The following is a 20,262-nucleotide window of genomic DNA, read 5'->3' on the forward strand; positions in this document are numbered from 1 at the left end:
GAGGCGGGGGCGCGGGGCGGGGGCCCGGTGCCTGGGCAGGCAGCAGAAGGAAGGTGGTGCCCCCGCCGACCCCCACTGCCTTGTCCGGCTGCTCTGGCAAAGGCTGTGCGTCTCAGTCCTGCAACTTGAGGACCGAGGGGTCCGACCAACCGGGCATGGCGCGGATGGGGAAAATGAGGCGGGGGGTGGGGACAGCGTCGCAGCCTCCACCCCTCAAGGAGCCAGCTCCGCCCTATTTTAGATCCTGTTGTTCACGCTCGGCTTTGAGATTTTTTCCCCCTGTTGGGAGGTGTGTAGGAGGTTGACTGCACCCCTCCCTCCCTTCGCAGCCGTGATTCACAGGTAAGGACCCACCGGGAAAGGCCCGTGGGTGTGCACCTGTGGGTTGGCCCTCCCTCATTAGTTGCTCGGCCTTTAGGCAGTTCCTGAACTAGCCCAGTGCTCGCATTCCTCATCCCCCAAACGGGAAGGGGCTGTGTCCACACCTATACCAGTCCTGGGACAGCCCCGGGGGTTGGGTTAATGCGAGGACGAGTTCCAGTGCCGATTACTGTTGCTGGATCCATTGTTTAGAAATTACACGTGTATGCCTGGCTGGAAGAGCTTTTGGGCAGCAGCAGCTCCTGAACTACTTTCGAAGTATTGTTGAGCACCCGAAATTCGAGATTCTATTTTGACGGCGCTGCTCACTGAGCCAAATGGCAAAACTGGAGGGATTCTGGGACACAGGGAGCTTAACTCCTAGTGCGAGGAGCTCAGAACCACAGCAGAAACACTGCAAACTTGGGAGCCCCTCCACACTCACATTTTATGGAAGGAATATATTGGTTTACAGACTTTGAAACGTTCTGGTTTGTTTTTATCCCTAAAATAGTCATTCTTATTTTGCATCATGGTGTCTTCCAGGAGTTAAAAGTTAAATCTTGGAACTCCATGGTACAAAGTGAGGAGTATAACGCTCAGTCAGAACCTTCTTGATTTCCAGCTTCCTTCCTTCCTTCCTTTAAACGTAAATGTCAGATTTATGATACTGTTTATTAAAAATGATGGTTTTGTAAGCAAGTGAAATGGTTGCGTATCTGCTACCGAGCTACCCTGTGCCCCCTGGGAGGACGTGTCAGGTCACCTAGATGTTGCTGTGTCTCCCCTCCCTGTCTCCAGGTGACTGCAGACCAAGGAGGATGAGCAGAGGTCCCTGGAGCACTGTTTCCTCCTGGCTGACAGATGGAAGGAAGCAGGTCCTGCGAGGTTCCCCCGGGGCCGGCTGATCCAGAGAGCGACGCTGGTCAAGTTAGGAGCACGCCTGCTTCTCCCTCCAAAGAGGTTCACAAGGGTGTTAAGGGGGTCATCTGGTCTTCCTCGTCGATTTTAGACTTGAGTCAAAGTGGTCTTCACCATTTAGGAGAGATCTTTAAAATTCCCAACCTTAAAGTAAGTGGGGTATTTCTCAGGGCATTTGTGCCTCTGCCGAGTGGACATAAGTGGCTGTATTTGGAGTCCTCTCTTTAGGAGAGAGTTTCTAGGATGAGAGAGAAGAGGGTTAACTCGGGGTCTCATGTGCTGTTCACCACAAAATGAGAAATTCTGGTATGGGGACCAGCCAGTGGAAATAGCTCGTGGGGTCAGACTGTGATATCTATCCTCTCTTCTTGGGAAAGTCTTAAGCATCAAAAAGCCCATGGTAGAAACTGCTGCCGAAAGCACCCTTGATCTCCTATTTAAAACATTCCCCCTAAAAGCTCCCATGCAGTATTAAAACAGGTAAATGCTGTTTCTCAGCCCTGCCTTGCTGACTGACGTCACATGCTGACTTTCCCCTGTGCCTGGTGCCTCGCCCAGCCCCCACCAGCTGCTAACCTAGCAGGTACTGTCTCTTTCCCTGGGGTTTCTAGAATAAGGTTCCGTCAGAGCACAGTGTTGACGTGAGCGGGGCAAGAGTGCAGGGCCTGGGTGCCTGCTGCCTTGGACTCACGTAATTTCCTTAAGCCTCGTTTGTCTTCATCTGCAACGTGAGAATGAGACTATTCTTGTGGGTTATTACAAGAGTGGAACTGTAACGCGTGTAAAGCACGGTATCCGCAGGACACACGGACACATTGCGTGGGGCTGTTGGCTGACATCTCAGAGCGCTTGCACAGAGCTGCGTACTGGGATGTCAGTCACCCTGCTGTCGTGTGTCCCATGCCGTGCGCTGGCGGTCATGGCTGGCACTGCCCCTGCTCTCTCTTCCCTGAGCACCGACCTCTTGGAGTGAATTCCTGTGTCATCAGGGCCGCCCAGTCTGAAGGCAAACACTCCCAACCGTGAACAAGGACTCCCAACACGTCATGAGATTTATGGGACCTCCACACATGAAGGAAGAAGGAGGAAATCCTAAAACTGTTGTTCAGGCTTAATAAAGAAGCATCATAACTGTTCATGCCTCTCCAAAAACAGAGATGTGATTATAAATGTTATTACCGTGGCAACCAAACATGGAGTGAGGTGGCCCCTCGGCGCTGTGGGTTACAGGTAGTGTGCAGACGAAGCAGCGATCTCTGGAGTCACCAGTCGCACGTCCAGAGACCAGTGCACTCATGGAGCACAGGAGGGTCGTCTTCGCGCGGCCCCACCGGACCCAAGAGGAAGGGTGGGCTTCTGCGGCGCAGCCCCCTTGCCGTTGACGAGGACCTTTGCAAAGAGCAGCGCGGTCTCTTCCTGCCTTTTCTGGCATCTAGGATCTGTGGTTTCAGAGCTGAGCACTGGAGCCAGCTTGCCCTGAGAGAGAGGAGGCCTGAGAGGCTTAGAGCCCACGCTGCAGCGAAGGCCGAGAGCCGTTCCACGTCGGGGTGCGCACACGCTGTGTGTGCATAATCACCCGACCTCGTCCCAGAGAATGCCCGCGGCCGGCAGGGTGACTGGCCGCACCTCGGCTGGCTGGAGATTTCACTTTCCATGCGCTGGTAAAGCTCCCGCCCTACCCCGAGAAGGGACTCGGCGGACGGTATGGGAGGCAGAGCTGGGAGTCGTGACGCTGTGGCCGATGGGGCGGCTGGCTGCACCGGGCTGCACTCAGTGCTGCTCAGTCACGGCGGCAGGTGGGTCCCGTGACCCCGTTTACAGGGGGGACACTGAAGCCCAGGGAGCTTTGGGAGCCTGCTCAGAGTTATACAGCTCATAAGGTTTCCAAATCTAGACTTGAACCCAGGAAGTCTGGCTTCTGGGCCAGTGTTCCTAACATCTGTGCTCTGTCATCTGGTAGTAGAGCTGTTGGGTATGCTTACGCGGCACGCAGATTCGTGCAGAAACAATATCGCCGCAGATCCAGCATCGGGGACGCCTGGGGGCTCAGGCAGTTGAGCGTCTGACTCTTGATTTCTGCTCAGGTCTCGATTTCACGGTTGTGGATTCAGCCCCTGCGTTGGGCTCCACGCTCGGCATGGAGCCTACTTAAAAAAGAATTTCCCCATAATCGTGCCCTGCTGTGACTGTGGACTCACGCGTGTACCTTTTACACGGCTGGAGTCAGTGCCACGCATGCTGACGTGGACCTTCCCTCCCTCGTACGCCTCACGACAGCAGATGGCTTCTGTAGAGCTGCTGATGGTAACCGGGGTCAGCAGCCACGTGCACTTGTCCTTTCGTTTCCTTTGAACTCTTGGCTTGGGACAAGTCCCTGGGACCAGACCCGGCTCTTGCCATTTGTCCACTGACCAGAGTTGCCGCAGGCTGCCTGTGATGGGCGCCAGGGAAGAGGCAGGCCCAGCGGAGCCCGAGAGGCACTGAGTGTGGGGCCCAGGAAGGAGGAGAGGGACTGAAACGCTGGGGGAGTCGGTCTGGTGTTAAAGGGTATTTGCAGAGAAAGTGCTGTGGGCAGCGGGGGAGGCTGGGCCGTCAGCCATGAGGGAGCCGCGGGGCCAGCCCGGGAGTCACACTCCAGCCCCAAAAGCTGGGCAAGGGACCCTGGTACCTTCCTCTGTGACTCCTGTCTGCTGTTTAAGCTAAGAGTAAGATATTATGGGCTTTCTTTTCACTTGACATGTATGAGTGCAAAAGCCTGTGGTTCTGGAAATGCTCCAGGATGTATCATGTTTTAAAGTATAGTTGACAAGACATTCTTGTTTCTTTTCCCTGGAAGCAATTGCATCTTCAAAGAAATGCCCTCTGTGAGATTCCTAAAGATTTCTTCCAGTTACTGCCAAACCTCACTTGGTTGGACCTCCGCTATAACAGAATCAGAGCGCTTCCTTCTGGGATTGGGTCTCACAAGTAAGTGGTATGTTTGTATTTCCAGATTTTAAGAAACCATCATGTGTTAAAATGTCTGAGTGCCTGTTCTTTTGCTGCTTAGTTGCAACTCCTGATTGAATTTTGATTTCAGTGTAGAAGCATTTAATGCTATTTTTAAAGCCAGCTAATAGATGCGGTGGCTGAATGTACCAAACGCACGTAACTATAGTTATAATGTAGGGTATTTAATAGCACAAAGAATGCTGGTAGCCACAGTACCTTTGCGGGGCCAACAGTGAGGTCTTTGCAACATCCGGTTCCAGCTCTGACTCTCATCATGCGAAGCTGCCGGAAGGATCGGGCATGTGCCTGATGATCTACAGCCAGCCTCTCTGCTCCTGAGGGCCTGCAGATACTTACTAGTTTCTGATAAATAACAAGAAATGCTTTCCATTTTGGAAAGCTGGAAACCCCAAAGTAAGGAATGCCTGTTATCGGCCACATTCCCGCCACTCTGATCCCGGGTTTTCCTGGCACCCCCACGTCTGGGACAAATGCCGTGCCTCCCTCCTCCTCACGTGGCCCTGGCTGGCAGCCCAGGGTCAGCCGGCCTCCCTGGGAGAGCCCCACCTCCTGTCCTGGCCTCAGCGCCTACAGCTCCCCATCCCTCCCTGTCAGTGTGTCCTGACCTTTTGAAACCCTTCTGGTAAACACTGTAGGATCTCCTTTAACGTGAGTGCCTCCTGGGCAGAGGAGAGCACACGCATAGGCCATGGGGGTGTGTGGGGGGCAGATGTGGGGGACGGCGAGGAGGCCCGTGTGCTGGGACCCAGAAGGGCTTGCAGTGTTGGGCTTCATTTTGGAAGAGCTTGGGAGTCACGGAGGGTTTGAATGGAGAGGGGTGGAATTCGACGTGGCTTTGAGTTCACTCTGTAAGGAGAGGGTAGCGGGCCGCCGGTTAGGAGGCAGCAGCCTGGGCAAGGCTGACAACGCAGAGCTGCAGGGCACTTGAGAGCCCGTGGGTTTTGGGTTGGATGTAGGGCGTGGGAGGAAGACAGGTATCCAAGGGCAGCCCCCTGTTCCTACATGAGCAACCGTGTCCGCAGAGAGCTGTGCGGTCGCCGGGAAGCATCAGACTGGGGGTCTGTATAAGGCCCTTCACTGGCCTGACCTGTAGCTCCCTGTTGTTCAGAGTAATTTTTAGGAAGTGAGTATTTTGTCACATGTCACAGTGAGAGAAAATCTCTGTGAATCATTTGTGCCTTTTCAGGCTCTGCAAGGAAGCAGCTAATTTCTGATGCTAAGCTGGGGTCTCTGGCGGGGGGAATCAGAGCCAGGAGCCGCCTTCCTGGAGCTCCTGGGATTGTTGGGGTCTGCAGAGCACATCGCCTGCCATGAGTCATACCACTGGACGCACAGAACTGTGTCCTTGGCCCCAACCAGGGCTGTGTGGCAGGTGGCCGAGCCTTCCCTGGGCCTGCGCCCACCGTGTCCCTTCCAGCTTGACGGCCTCGTGAGTCTTCTGAGCTTGTGGTTCAGGTGGACTGGGAAGGCTTTGTTCTTCCCAAAGTCCTCATCTTCTGTGTTGAGGATGATTTAGTGCTTTCTGTCCAAGAGTTGTGCTCACACAGCCCAGGAGACGGATTGCTACTCAAAGGGTAAATAAACAAAAGCCCATTCCCCAAGCACTGCTCTTTCCTATAAAATAAGTCTACAGACCTCCAGTTTTGATTTTGCCAGTCAAAGCCAGCTGCTTAGTATTGTTTAAGATACAATTTTACATGTGATTTATAGCTCATTATATCATTAAAATTAGATCAGCTTGCTGAAGAGGTGAAACATTAATCAGAGATGTTAAGTAATTATGGGCTTATTAAAAGCCTTAAACTTTCCAAAAAGCCTAATTAAAGCAATGCCAGTGTTAATGTTCTCCCCCCATTGTCTTGGCCGGGTGAGCTTGTGAGCAGAGAGAGCGAGAACGTGTGTACGTCAGTATTTATGCCTCCTTAAGCCAGCAGCTGTGACTCAGCTCGTGAATGTGTATGTTCAGCAGGAAGTCGCTGACATAACCGGTGGATTACTGATAGGATTTACGGGGTCAACATTTATCAGTTTATTATTCAAAGTGTGCACGAGAATATTCAAACAGATCATTGCCCTGGTATGCTTTCTGGTGGATGGTTGGTTGCCGTGGTCTCCGCCCACTGCAGCAGACCCCCAGGCCAGCAGGCCGGTGGGCAGGGACGGCCTGACCAACAGGACCTGCTGTTGGGGAAGTCCAGGGCACCTGCCCACCTGCTGCCCAGTCTGCAGCATCTGTCCACCTTACGCAGAGCAAGCGCTCGCCCATCCCAGGCCTGTTTTTTGTATTACACAACTAAAAGGGGCTGAACCAAAAAGCAGTAGTTGAAGTGACAACATTGAAATAATTCATCTTTGTGTACATCAAGAAAAGTTTAATCTATAAAGTCTGTTCCTTTAAAATTTCAAATAAAAAGGAAAATCCAAGGGAGTAAATGAAAAGAAAACTGCTAATCCTCAAGTAATCTGATTTTCCTTTGGGGTTGCCAATCCAAAAATTAAACTTAATTTAACTGGAATAATAGAACTCTCAATTGTATGTCTGTGAAATTGTGTTTTTCCTTTCAAATCCTGGGGACCTTGGTCCGTTGTGATGTTGGATTTTAGTTTTTTCACCTTTGAAGGTGAAATGAGGCTTGAGATGGCCTCCCTCCACCCACAGTGTGGATTCATTTATGGGATTTGTAGGTATGCTCAGCTGCTCCTCTCTTTTCCTTTGGGAAAGGAGGGTTGAAGCCAGGGGGCACAGCTTGGACCCCACTCCAGCCACTCGGTCCCCCTGCTGGTTTCCTGGGGCTACTGAGGTCAACGATAGAGGAGAAGGCGGCTGGGGGCTTTTCCCCAGGGGCTTGTGAGGTCTTCCCCACCGTGGCAGGCAGCCAGCCCCACACGGTCAGCATCCCTGCATGCCTGGCCAGCCGACCCACTCTCTGCTGTGGTGTGCTGGCTGGCAGACCCGTCCCTGGAGATGAAACAGTACGGTGGATTCAACAATTTTCCCAAAGTCCTGGGAGGCCTAGGGTGATGCAGATACAGAGTGGCCGGGGTGGGAGGGGCCTTGCCCTCTGCCTGGACGCCCATCCCCTGGGCTAGAAACATGGTATTTGTGGGTTTTTTATACCAGATTTCAGCTGGTGGTCCCTAAAAAGTAAAGGAGAAAAAGAAATTGATCCTTTGTGTATGATACAGTCTTAAGAATTAAATGTGAAAAACAAAAGAAGCAGAATAGGGTAAAAGGGGCAAGATAGAGTTTAACACGATATATTCATTTTTCCATATCATTCAGTTAGTTACTTTTTAGTGGGCACCTTGTATCCTCTCTCTCCACGGTACATTTTGTGTGAGATTTTATAGGAGATGTTACTAGGTGTTAGTAGGGAAGGGATCTGGAGTCAAAGACATGGAGAAACACCCCTTATTCCTCCTTGCCATGGTCTGAGACGTCCCAGAATCCTTCACCACAAATTATTCACCCCCAGCAGGGTGGGTGTGCAGCGCAGAAGGCTCCCAAGCGTTTTGACCAAGGAAACTTGCTCACAGGGCACGTCAGAGTGCTGGATCCCTCACCGCACACCTCAGGAAACACGGGAGATCAGCAGTCGGAGCACCAGTCCCCCTGCGGGGCAGTGTTGCCCCCACTGGAGATTTGGCAAGGCTCGGAGATTTCGTGGTTGTCATGGCGTGGGGAAGGGGTCCTGTTGGACTGGTGGGTAGAGACCAGGATGCTGCTGGACACCCCACAGGTGCAGGACAGCCCCCCCAACAGAGAATCCCCTGGCCTTGAATGTCATTGTGCTGAGAAGGCAGGCCTGGCCCACTGCTGAGCCCGGGGCCACGTTTGCAGACATCCGTGGGCCGCACGTGTGGCCGCAAGCATGTTTGCCTGCATTGATGGTGTCTCCTTAAAGAGGCGGCAGGGGAAGAAATTTGATGGTGTATTTTGGAGATGGTCATTTCATTTTTTGCTTTTTAAATTCTGTATTTTTTGTTTTGTTTTAAAGGCATTTGAAAACTTTGCTTTTAGAAAGAAATCCTATCAAAATGTTGCCTGTGGAGCTGGGTAAGTGTTCAAACAATAAAATGAAAGCTGGTTTTAAAATGCTGCCTTTTTAAGTTCATGGAACCTGTAATGGGAACATAAGGCAAGTCAGAGGGGGTGAGCTGGCTTGTACTTCAATCATCCCCTTTGCTTCCTCCTTCCCGGGCTCTCAGATAGCACAGCTCTCGAGAGCTGTTAATGTTGTAATGGATATTCTACATAGAAAGTATGGCACATAAACACAGGATAAGAAATAATAAAAATGAAGGGCTTTGGAGCCTGGGCACAGCTTAAGGAAAATCAGCATCAGTGCTGCTCTGTGGAGTCGTGATCCCTCCTTCGTGCCTCCCTCCCTGGGAGCCTGGGGGTCCGGACTCACCCTTTTCTTGCTTTCCTGGAGAGCTTGCCGCTGACGGCTCCCTAACAGTGCTTGTTTAAAGGGCCCTCCTTCTGAACTTTTCGCAAGTTGAATCATAACCAATATGAATTCCTGGTGATATGCAGTTTTGGCTCAGCACCGTGCTGCTGGGGTTTATCCGTGGGGATGCGTCTAAGTGTAGTGCCTTCATTTGTATTCATTTTCCCTGCTGTAAATAACGAGGAGGAGGAAACAGAAGACGATGTTCTCTGTTCTGCATCTGTTTGTCTCACAGACTTCTGCTCTTTACTATCTCTGTTTTTTTAGGTTTGATTTGCTGTTCTTTTTCTAACCAGTTGAGTTGGAGGCTTAGATCACTGATTTTTTTTAAAAAAAGACTTTGACAGAGAAGACACAAAGAGAGAGGGAACACAAGCAGGGGGAGTGGGAGAGGGAGAAGCAGGCTTCCTGCGGAGCAGGGAGCCCGATGCGGGGCTCGATCCCAGGACCCCGGGACCATGACCCAAGCCGAAGGCAGATGCTTACCTGACTGAGCCACCCAGGCGCCCCCTTAGATCACTGATTTTAAACCTTTCTTTCCTAATCTATGCAGTCACAACTATGATTTCCCCCCAGTGCTACCCTGGCTGTGCCCACAAACCTCAACATGCAGCATCTTTATTATCACTCAGCTCAAAATATTCTCGAATGTACTGTGACCCATGGGCTCTTTGTGTTTTGCTTCGCTTAACACACAATGGGAGATTTTCTAGTCTCTTCCTTCTGTTGAATTCTAATTTAATGCTACATGTACTCTGTAATTTTGGTTATTTGAAACTTGTTCAGGTGTGCTCTCTGGCCCAGGGTACATTCTGTCTGGTAAGCATCACCTGGTGCACTAGAGAAGCTTGTGTATTCTCACATTGTTACTTGATGTGATGTTCTATGTATTGAGTTAGGTCAAGTTGATTAATCACAGCATTCAAATTATCTACATCTTCTTTGTTTATTTTGTCAGTGCCTGAAGGACTGTGTTAAAACCTTGAACTATGTGCATTTGTCTGCCTTTCATTTTAGATCTGTCAGCTTTTGCTTTATGTATTTTGATCTTATGTTATTGGTTGAATAGAAATTTGGGATTTTTATATTGTTATTTTTGTTACTCTGGTGTGTATAGTGGTACTGCACTGTGGTTTTCGTGTGTGTTTCTCTGATGGCCAGGGACGTGGAACTCTGTCATATGCTTACTGGCCATTCAGTATGTATGAGTGTGGCCACTCCAACCTTCTGCTTACTCTTTGCATGGTGTATGTTTTTCATTCTTTTACTTCCAACCTGTCTGTATTTACAATACATTGCTAGTATTGTAGGATATATTTGGGTTCACTTTTTATCTAGTCAGACAATCTCTGCCTTTTTAATTTTTGTTTTTATTTTTTTTACAGATTTATTTCCTTAATAAGGGGCAGAGAGAAAGCGTGCATGTGCATATGCACAAACAGGGGGAGGGGCAGAGGAGAGGGAGACAAGCCGACTCTCTAGTGAGCAGGGAGCCCAAGGTCATGACCTGAGCTGAAACCAGGAGTCGGCTGCCCGATCGACTGAGCCACCCAGGCGCCCCTGTTTTGTCTTAATTCTTAATGGATATTGCTGATCTAGAAATACGGGTTGGATTTTTTTCATCTAGGACTTTAAAGAAGTTCCACTGACCCCAGGCCTCGGAGGTCATTCATTCTTTGCTCTTTATGAACTATGTTGATGGGCTCTGGTTACTTTCAAGATTTCTCTGTATCTTTGCTCTTCAACAGTTTGACTATGAGGTACCTACCTGTGGTTTTCTTTGTATTTATCCTCCTTGGAGTTTGTTGAATTTATTCAATTTTTAAATTCACATCTCTTGCCAAATTTGGGACATATTTTGGTCATTAAGACTTCAAATATTTTTCTGCTCCTGTTCTCTTTTTTTACCTATTTATTGGAACTTTTGTTATTGTCCCACAGATCACTGACCTTCTGTACACCTTAAAGGTCATTTTTCTGCTCTTCAGAGAAGATAGATAAACATCTTCAAGTTTATGAGTCTTTCCTATCATCTCCGATTGGCTGTGAACATTGCCTAGTAATTTTTTTTCAGATACTGTGTTTTCATATTTTAATAGTTCCTACTTTTCTACTGAGAGTTATTTTTTCATTTGATATAAACATATTTTTCCTTTAATAATTTTTTGGATTATATCTAGGACATTGTGATAGATACATTGTAGAGATTCTGGATTCTGTTATAGTCCTTCTTAGAGTATTGGTTTTTTAAAAATAGGTAGTTAAGTTGAAAGGACTGTGATAGACTCCGAACTCTGGCAGTGGGCAGTAGCTATGGCCATGCTGTTCCCAGCCTGTCCAGTGCTTGGGAAGTTCAGGACTGTGCCACGGATTTGCACACAAAACATGTACACGGAGACAGAAGGCTCCCCTCTGCAGACTTCTTCTTTCTGGATCCACGCCTTCACTTTTTAGTTGCTGTGGTAGCCCTACAGGCCGTCCTCTGGCGCTGCAAGTCACTACAACCGTATGGGTTTCTGTCTGTTACAGCTGCCCTGTGCGGCGCAGAAAGCCCTACAGATCCTACACTCTGTGTCTTTCTCTCTCGAAGCTGTCGTTCCGCCTCTAGTTTCTGCCTGCTTTTCATTTCTGTCTTGCCCAGTTTCTGCAAACCAGCAGAATCCCCTCATTGTACCGTGTGTAGTGTTACTCAGTGGTTCTCTAGACACCACGTGCACGTCCTTGACTGATGACCGTCTGCAGAGGCGAGCGCTCTTCCCATTGCCTCCTCCCTACCTCTGTGCTATTGTTTTCATAGATCTTGCTTTTATGTCTTGCTATAAATCCAGCAGATACATCTTAAGCTGTCAGTATTTATTTATATTTTCTTACATCTTTACCCCTCGTTTTTCAAAGTTCCCTGCTTCCATCTGGGATGACCGTCTTGGCCTGAAGATCTCTCTTTGTGTTGTCATTTAGTTTTTAGTTTTTTTTTTTTTTAATTTATTCATGAGAGTCAGACAGAGAGAGAGGGAGAGAGGCAGAGGGAGAAGCAGGCTCCCCGCCGAGCAGGGAGCCCGATGTGGGACTCGATCCCAGGACCCTGGGATCATGACCTGAGCCGAAGGCAGACGCCTAACCATCTGAGCCACCCAGGCGCCCCTCATTTAGTTTTTTGGTAATGAACTATTCAAGTTTGATTTTCTAAAAAAGCATCTTTACTGTTCCATCATTTTTGAAGAATATTTGGCTGAGTATAGGAACCCAGATTTCATTTAAAAATATCTTTATTGGGGCACTTGGGTGGCTCAGTCATTGGGTGTCTGCCTTCGGCTCAAGTCATGGTCCCAGGGTCCTGGGATCGAGCCCCGTATCGGGCTGTCTGCTCAGCGGGAAGCCTGCTTCTCCCTTTCCCACTCCCCCTGCTTGTGTTCCCTCTCTTGCTGTGTCTCTCTCTGTCAAATAAATAAATAAAATCTTTTTTAAAAAATGTCTTTATTGTCTTCTGGCTTCTAACCTCTGTTGAAAAGTCAGCTGTCAGTCTTACTGCTTTTCTTTTAAAATGGATGTATCTCTTTTGTCTGGCTGCTGAAAATTCCTCTCTTCATGTTTAATTTTCAGCAGTTCACCTGTGATGTGCCTGGGTGTGGCTTTCTTTGTATTTACCTTTTTGGGGGCTTCCTGAGCTTCTGGAATCTGTTTATTGATGTCTTTAGTCAGATTTGGAAAATCCCTGGCTGTCGATGTTATTTCTGTAGATCTGGCTTCTTTCTCATTCTCCTCTCCTCCTGGGCCTCCAATCACATGATGTTGGGGTTTTGATTCTGTCCCACGTGCCTCAAAGAAGCTATTCTTTTCCCATGCCCTTTTCTGTTTGTTCCAGTTCACATTACTTCCTGTTAACTTGTCTTGGAGTTCACAGATTCTGTCTTCTGCCATTAAACTCATTCATTTAGTGCAGTGGTTGTCAGCTGGTCCCAAGGTTGTATGTGCGGCGGGGAAAGTTTTCAGTTATGAATTCATTTTAGTAATTGCTGCAGGCCAGTTCAGATGAACCACTCTTCCTGCATCAGATGGGAATATCTTCATTTCATCTGTATTTCTGCAGGACAGTTTGGGTAGATCAGGGCACTTGATCCACAGGATTTTTCGGCCCTCTGAACATGTTGTTCCCTGTCCTCTGGCCTCCACCGTTTTCAACTGGAAGTTACTCTCGTTGTCCCCTTGTATGTCATCCCCTTGTTTCTCTTGTGCTGTTTTCAAGATCCTTTGCTTTTCTATGTCTTTCAGTGGTTTTGATGTTTTTAAGTGTGATTGCCTTTGGCTTATCTTACTTGGTTGTGAACGTCCCGGAAGTTACGCTGATGTCTGCCGCCAAGCTGGGCATGTTAGCACGTGTCCTCACGTAGCGCCTTGCTCGCCCCCTCGTCCTCTGGGGCTCTCGCTACGTTCCCATGGGTCAGCATGCGTGCTGCTGTCCCACAGGCCTCCGCAGACTCCTGATCTCGTCGTTCCTCGCTCTGGCCATCAGACCATCACTTGTCTCTTCTGCCGTCTCGTATCTGCTGTTGGGTCCCTCTGGTGCGTTTTTCATCCCGGGCTTTGTAACTTCAACTCTAGAACTGCTATTTGGTTCCTTCTTCTGTTTTTGTTGACATTCTATACTTGTTGGGTCATTTTACCATGTTTTTCTTTAATTATTTAAACATGGTTTTCTGCATTCCTTTGAACATATTTGTGACTGCTTTGAAGTTGTTGTCTGCTTACTCCGATATCTGAGCCGACTCGAGGCTAGATTCTAGTGACTGCTTATTTCCTGAGTATGGGTCATAGGTTCCTTTTCTTTACATGCCTTTTAGGGGTTTTTCTGTCATTGCCAAGAGGCGTGTTAGATAATATAGCAATTTCGTGTTCTGATTTTTGCCAGAGGCCTGTTATTGCTGCTTTTATTCATTTTATATTATTTATTTACTTTTGTAACTAGCCTGGTACTTAATCTGTGCAATCTGCCTTCCCTGCAGACTTTTTTCAAAGCAAATCTCAGACATCTGTCCTATCGTTTACCCAAAATTCTCAAAAAGGTCTTTTTTTTTTTTTCTTTAATGTGCAAACAGTATTCTCTCTTTGTTTGATTCCACGTAACAGTGTGTGTAGTTCTGGGCTTTTCCTCTCTCGCGCAGGGAACGTGACCTCACTGAAAGCGCTGAACCTGAGACACTGCCCTCTGGAGTTCCCCGCTCCACTCGTGGTGCAGAAGGGACTGGGCGCTATCCTGGCCTTCCTGCAGATCTATGCTGCCCAGCACTCTGCCCCCCAAGATTTAACTTCTGAAGGTTTGTGGGACAATTACTACAACAAACTGCATTAAAACTGAAGTTAGTGATTTTCAAAGCCAGGACCGGGGAGGCTGTCTCCTCCTTAATGATGTCACAAGGCCTCACGTGTCCTCTGCTGGACTCACACCGTGTTCATGTGTCTTTGCCGACCTGTCAGAGCTATGCCCTTACTTGGTTCTGTGCTCATGGGTTTGCATTCTCAGTTCCCATTATAGAGCCTGTCTAAGGTGGGTTTTGGTAAAAATTCACTGGGTTAAATCAGATGAAACCGTTTTCACCACCAAGCTACCATCAGGCACCTGTTTCAGGAATTACCTGGTCCTTCAGACCACTACTTAACAGCAAGCACAACAGAACGCCCTTACTCCTGTTTTGGTGGGTGCTCATTAAACACTTGATCCCATGTTTTCAACGCACGGACCATCCAGCCGTGCATTCCCACATGCTCATGAGTGAGCACCTAGTCACACTTAGACAAAGTGGAGATAGAAGAGAATTGTAATTGAATGCTCACAAAAAAGTAAGCATTCCAAAAATTTACTTCAGAATATCTAAATTTTCTCTACTTAAAATATAACTTCTGGAATTGATAAAATACATATATTTGGAACAGCCACGATAGTTACATACGTGATCTAGTCAAAGCATGTACATAATTAAGTCTATCTCAGTAAACGTAAGGAGCATCCAAAGTGATTAGAAGGTGCTGCTGCACTTAAATCATCTTTCTCCAAAATCCAAATAAATGGCCCCAGAATGCCCAATTTTAAACACTGATTGTATTTGCAAGTGTCTTAGTCTGTGTCCCCCAGAAGCAGCCCCGAGTCAGGAGTCAAGGGCCAGTAATTGATGGGGGATGAGATCCCAGGCGGCAGCGTGGAGGCTGAGCAGGGGCGATGGGGAAGGGAGGAAGCCAGCGCAGGGGAGAAATGGGGCAGGTATGCCCTGGACGCCAGCGCTTGGTCCTGCTGGGTGCCGGGTGAAGCAGGTGAAGCCCCACTGGGCCTCTGCGGTCACACTTCGCCTCTCAGGTGCCGCCCGCATTTAGGGATTTACAGGACCGGGATCTACAAGGTGACATTTGTCAAGGGCCACTGCTGAACTCAGGCCCCGGAGTTACTCCCAGCACAGCGAGGGGGAAGGGCGTGCATGCCATGGCAGCAGCAGGGCTGGGTCAAGGGCTTCCCCTGGGGTGGGCACACAGTTTTCCAGCCCTGCAGGCTGCCTTCACACGCCAGAGGAAATGCCCAGGCACACACGTGCAGCTGGGGGCAGGAAGTGAGGCCAGCAGGCTCTGGAATGGTGAAGGCCAAGGGCATGTGTCGGCACCCACGGTCAGTCACGCATCTGTTCTGTCTCCTGCCAACCTGTCGCCGCGAATCATGAACCTCCTGTTCCCAAAGAGTATACTAGCTTCATCTCTTAATTACGGTTCAGAATCCAGTGCCGTCACTCAGAAACCCAAAGCCAAGAAGGAGTCTTTGTCAGCATGACCTGTGACCTAATTCTGTCCTGGGGGACGGGGGTGCTGCAGGAGGTGGGGGTTACTCGTAATGTCCAGAGCTGGTCCGTTGATGAGGGGACATTTGAGCCTAGTCCTAAAGGCAAGAATATTCTTGGCCAATTTTCTTTCGGGTAATTTACCTAGAGATACAAGTGTTTAAAGTCATCAAAATTATTGTCAAAGAAAAACAGTAGGCATATGGGCCAAAAATTGATTAGAAATAAAGATATTAAAAGATCTAGGGTGGGGGGAAACAAAAGTTATTTATTTGCATAGATTTATATGGAGCGTGAGGGCCTTGGGGCAGAGGGAGCCTGTCCCTGCCCCCTCCAGGCTATCTCTGCAGAGGGAGCCTGCCCCCCCCCCCCCCCCCAGGCCTTCTCTGCAGAGGGAGCCTATCCACACCCCCAGGCCTTCTTTGTAGAGGGAGCCTGTCCCCCGCCCCAGGCCTTCTCTGCAGAGGGAGCTGGTCACGGGGTTTGATTCTGGAGAGCTGGTGTTGGAGTCCAGTCTACTAAAACAACATTTTATCCTACTAGTGATTTCACCAGTTACAATGATGAACCTAAGTGAGCTGCCACAGCCCTCGTATTTATCTGAGGAAGAAACTGTGCCTGATGAAGATGCCATTAATTCCCAGGATCAAAAGGGGTTGTTAAAAGAAAAGGCAGTCTTTTTCCTGCCTGTTGAGAAGCTAGACCTGAGTGAACTGAGAAAGTCCACCGATTCCTTGGACGACTGGCCGGGTGAGGAAGAAATCAAGCGCTTCTGGAAGCTGAGGCAGGAGATCGTTGAGCATGAACAAGCAGAAGTGCTTGAAAACCAGCTCTTAGCGATGGAATTGCCTCCAAATCTCAGGGCAGCATTAAACATGAAAGAGAAAGAACATTCCAGCCCAAGACATGTGCTCAGGTGAGATTTAGAAGCCATGCTGTATTTCCTTGATCTTTCCAAAGTTGTAATATTATTTTGCAGTTATCTTTTCAGACGTCAGGCTGTGTCTGGCTGGCTTTTATGGTGCAGTGCATGCTAAGCCTGGTTAGGATTGTGGTTGCCCAGAGCATGGACCCCACGGGGGAGATTACGCAAGAGAAAAACAAGCCCTGTGTGTGTGTGTGCACGCACGTGTCTGTGGACATTGATGCAAAGAGAATACTTACTGGTGACTACAGATCGTACGTTCACAGGGGGGTGAAGCCATTCCAGGGGGACAGGAATTAGCCCCTGGGGGTGCACAGAAGCCTCGTGGTTACTCCGGTTCCCAGCACTGCACAGCTCAGCTCTGTGGATGGCAGAGACACGTGTCCAGAGTGTCTGTGGGGGTCCAGCTTCGTGGAGGGGCTGTTTGGAGGAGTAAGTCTGAGAGGCCAGGGGCCGGGCCATACTGAGAAGCAGATGGAAACCTTGCATTTACCGCATGAAAGGTGTTCGGGGGTTTATCATACTGTTATTTCACCTGTTCCAAGGCTTGGAAATTCTGTAAAGTCTGATTAGTGGATGATAACCTTGGAAGTAGCGGAGGCACAGAAGGCAAGTGCCCGGCCGTGACGCGGCCTTGACATTCTCTGCCCAGCCTGTTTCATGCTTGCCGTGCAGAAACCCCTCCCTCCCTGCCCTTCTTCAGTTGGGTCTCCTCCTGAACAGGGACGGGAGCTTGTCCTGCTGTGTGCTGGCCGGCCTGTCCCGAGCTCCCTGCGAGACCACTGGTGTTTTGGCCTCGGAGCGAGCCTGCAGCCCTTGGAGCAGGAGCCCCGGGCTGTGGGGCCCTGGGAGGGCACCTCTGTCATGCCATCTGTCCCCGTTGGCCCTGCTTGTACATGTTGCATGTTGTGTTCTAGCGCGGGCCATCCCAGGGTGAGTGTGCATCGCAGGGGCTGTGATTGTAGAAGGAAGAGGCCCTCCATCAGGAGCGTCCTGCCTGCCCTGGTACCGTCGCAGCTCGCGGGGCTCCCCCGCAGGAGGCCCCAGGAGAGCAGGGCTGTGGCCATCCGGGAGCACTGGGAGAAGCAGGTGGAGATGGAGCAGCGGAGACGGTGAGTGCTCATCAGCAGGGCTGTGTCAAGGCCTGCCGGACACCCCTGCTCGCATGGGCATCTGGGGGCAGGCCTGCTGGCTGTGACTTTTCTGGGGAAGGGTCAGTTTTTGCTCTTCGTCCTGCTTGGTGTCGGGCAGGTGTGGGCACAGGCCTCAGGCCGTCATTGCTCCATGTCCTCTCCACCCCGCCTGCCTTCTTTCCTGTCTTTTTCTCTGATTTCTTACTCTTTCTTAACCCCCTTCCCCTCCTTCTAATCACCTGGCTCACAGGTCTTTTCTAAGGAAAGGTATGTGCTGCAGACGTGCGCACAGAGACAGTTCACTCTTGCCCCGCCTCGTTGGCCGTGTCGCTGGCTGTGGCGGCTTCGGTCTGCCCCCCAGGAGCCTGGCTGGGGCCTGTCCTCACGGCCGCCTCTGTCCTCCAGCTCCGCCGACCACCCGTCTCCATTGTGCTCTGGGCCCCGGGAGGCCGTCCAGCATGGACTGCATCCACAGCACCCCAGTGCCCCTCTCCTTCTGGCTGGGTTTGGCCAGTGGGGGGCCCCAGCAGGAGGTTGGAGAGGAGGCGGAGAGGGAGGGCAGGGTCTTTATCCCCCCCATGCCTCCCTGTGAATCTGCCTGGGTCCCTCCTCCTGGGGCTTGGGGCGGCTGCAGCCCCTGCCCCAGCCCCGGGCCCCTGCTCTGTCCCTGGGGGCCGTCCGCCACTGACCATGTGAATAAACCCTCCTCCATCCTGAAATCATCCCGCGTGAGTGTATTTTCTCTGAGGACCCTGATGGGGACAGACTTGCTGGCAAATGCAACATGTCAGTGGTGCACCTGCCTCGTCCCCACACCAGACATGCTGTCCAGTAGGGTCCGGTCCCTTTTGTGAAAGGAGGGACAGCTTAGGCCCTCAGAACTGTCAGGGCTCACAATGTTCCCAGCCCTGGGCTGTCATCCGCATGGCAGGGATGCATCCCACGTGTGGCTGGCACTTGGGGGTGTGCTCTGGGCTGCACCTGGAGTCCTGGCCATCCCAGCAGGGTCATGCAGGTCATTGGCCACAGGTGCCAGGCAGCTAGTCAGCCTGAGCTCAGGCCATCACCCCGAGGAGCCCCGAAGAGGCCCTTGGCTGGAGTGCAGGCTCCAGGGCGGGCGGTCCTTCTGCTGCTTCTCCACAAGCCCAGGTGGCTTCGCAGGGCACATCAGCGTCTGAGCTAGTGATGGAGCCCTTCTGGGGCAAAGGCATGGGCTTGACCCTGCCCGCGGGGCGCGCCTGGGCTCGCCTCTCACTGTGATGCACCCTTTCCTTGCTGCAGGCGGGTCCCCCTCCTCCCTCACTTCGGCCCCTTTTTTTTTTTTTTTTTTAATATTTTATTTATTTATTTGACAGAGAGACACAGCAAGAGAGGGAACACAGGCAGGGGGAGTGGGAGAGGGAGAAGCAGGCTTCCCGCAGAACAGGGAGCCCAATGCGGGGCTCGATCCCAGGACCCTGGGATCACGACCTGAGCCGAAGGCAGACGCTTAACGACTGAGCCTCCCAGGTGCCCCTTATTTTATTTTTGTAAAGGTTTTATTTATTTATTTCACATAGAGACACAGCGAGAGAGGGAACACAGGCAGGGGGAGTGGGGGAGGGAGAAGCAGGCTTCCCGCAGAGCAGGGAGCCCGATGTGGGGCTCGATCCCAGGACCCCGGGATCATGACCTGAGCCGAAGGCAGACGCCTAACGACTGAGCCACCCAGGCGCCCCTCGGCCCCTTTCTTGATGGCGTTTCGTGACAGCACCGCCCCAGCACCGGCCCGTGTGGACCCTGTAGATAAGCATCTGTGCCGTGTGTCAGCGTGAGTCCCGCTCAGTGCCCGCCCCCGGCCCACCCTGCGATCGGGACGGTGCACGGGAGGGTGTGCAGGGCGCTGGTGCTTTGGGGAGCTCTGGCCACGGCGGGATGTAGGGGCAGGAAGTCGGCTTCCCTGACACAGCATGGCCGGCTCGGGGGCTGCCAGGATGCCGCACTCCTCCGTGGGAGGAAACTCTTGACTATCAAGGGCAGGAAAACACTCTCTTCTCGGTTTCTCTGCCGAGATGACGTTCCTTGGCCTCCTTGGTGACCGTGTGCAGAGTCCTGTCCTGTGGCTTGGACTCAGCACAGCCTGCGGACCCCCGTCAGGCCACCTCAGAGCGTCACCCCTGTGCCTCTCAAGGGGTGGGTCCTTTCCATCCCATTTCACACTCAGATGGAGCCCTGTGTCCAGAGGCGCAGCGAGGGGCTAGGTCGTGCAGAGTCACAACTGGATTTGGAGTGTTGAGTGGTGGGGAGCAGAGAGCCCGGCTCAGCTGGGGGTAGGGGCGCAGCAGACTTTGGGGAGGGCACAGGAGCAGTCTCGCAGGGCAGCGAGGCTGGGGACTCCGGAGTGTGCTGAGGGTGAAGCCCAGGGCCAGCAAGGATTTGCTGGGACCCAGTCCCATCCCCAGAGCTGCAACCACAGCCGAGCCAGGGGTGGGTTTTATGTTCAGAAATTTCACAAGAATCTGTTGCTGCAGCCTTGCCTCTGTGCTGTGGTCAGTGAGTCTAGTGGATACTGTTGCAAGGAGGTCACGGTGGTGCGGGGACAGGGAGGTCACGGTGGTGCGGGGACAGGGAGGTCACCCTGGTGCGGGGACAGGGAGGTCACC

At 51.1% G+C, this 20,262-nt stretch overlaps 1 protein-coding gene across 3 annotated transcripts in view; it reads left to right on the forward strand.

The window, feature by feature from the left end:
- Positions 1-20,262, forward strand: part of LRRC27 (leucine rich repeat containing 27) — a 33,320-nt gene that overhangs the window by 373 nt on the left and 12,685 nt on the right. For 2 of the 3 annotated variants that reach the window (XM_034986475.1, XM_034986461.1), the window contains exons 2-7: positions 1,162-1,431; positions 4,118-4,248; positions 8,292-8,350; positions 13,907-14,059; positions 16,106-16,478; positions 17,405-17,599. In XM_034986475.1, the coding sequence (XP_034842366.1) occupies positions 1,225-1,431; positions 4,118-4,248; positions 8,292-8,350; positions 13,907-14,059; positions 16,106-16,478; positions 17,405-17,599 (1,118 nt within the window). In that variant the 5' untranslated portion in view covers positions 1,162-1,224. The other variant, XM_034986468.1, reaches the window with a different exon arrangement.

This window comes from Mirounga leonina, unplaced genomic scaffold (genome assembly GCF_011800145.1).
Source record: "Mirounga leonina isolate KUSES-001 unplaced genomic scaffold, KU_Mleo_1.0 Mir_114, whole genome shotgun sequence".
NCBI lineage: Eukaryota > Metazoa > Chordata > Mammalia > Carnivora > Phocidae > Mirounga > Mirounga leonina.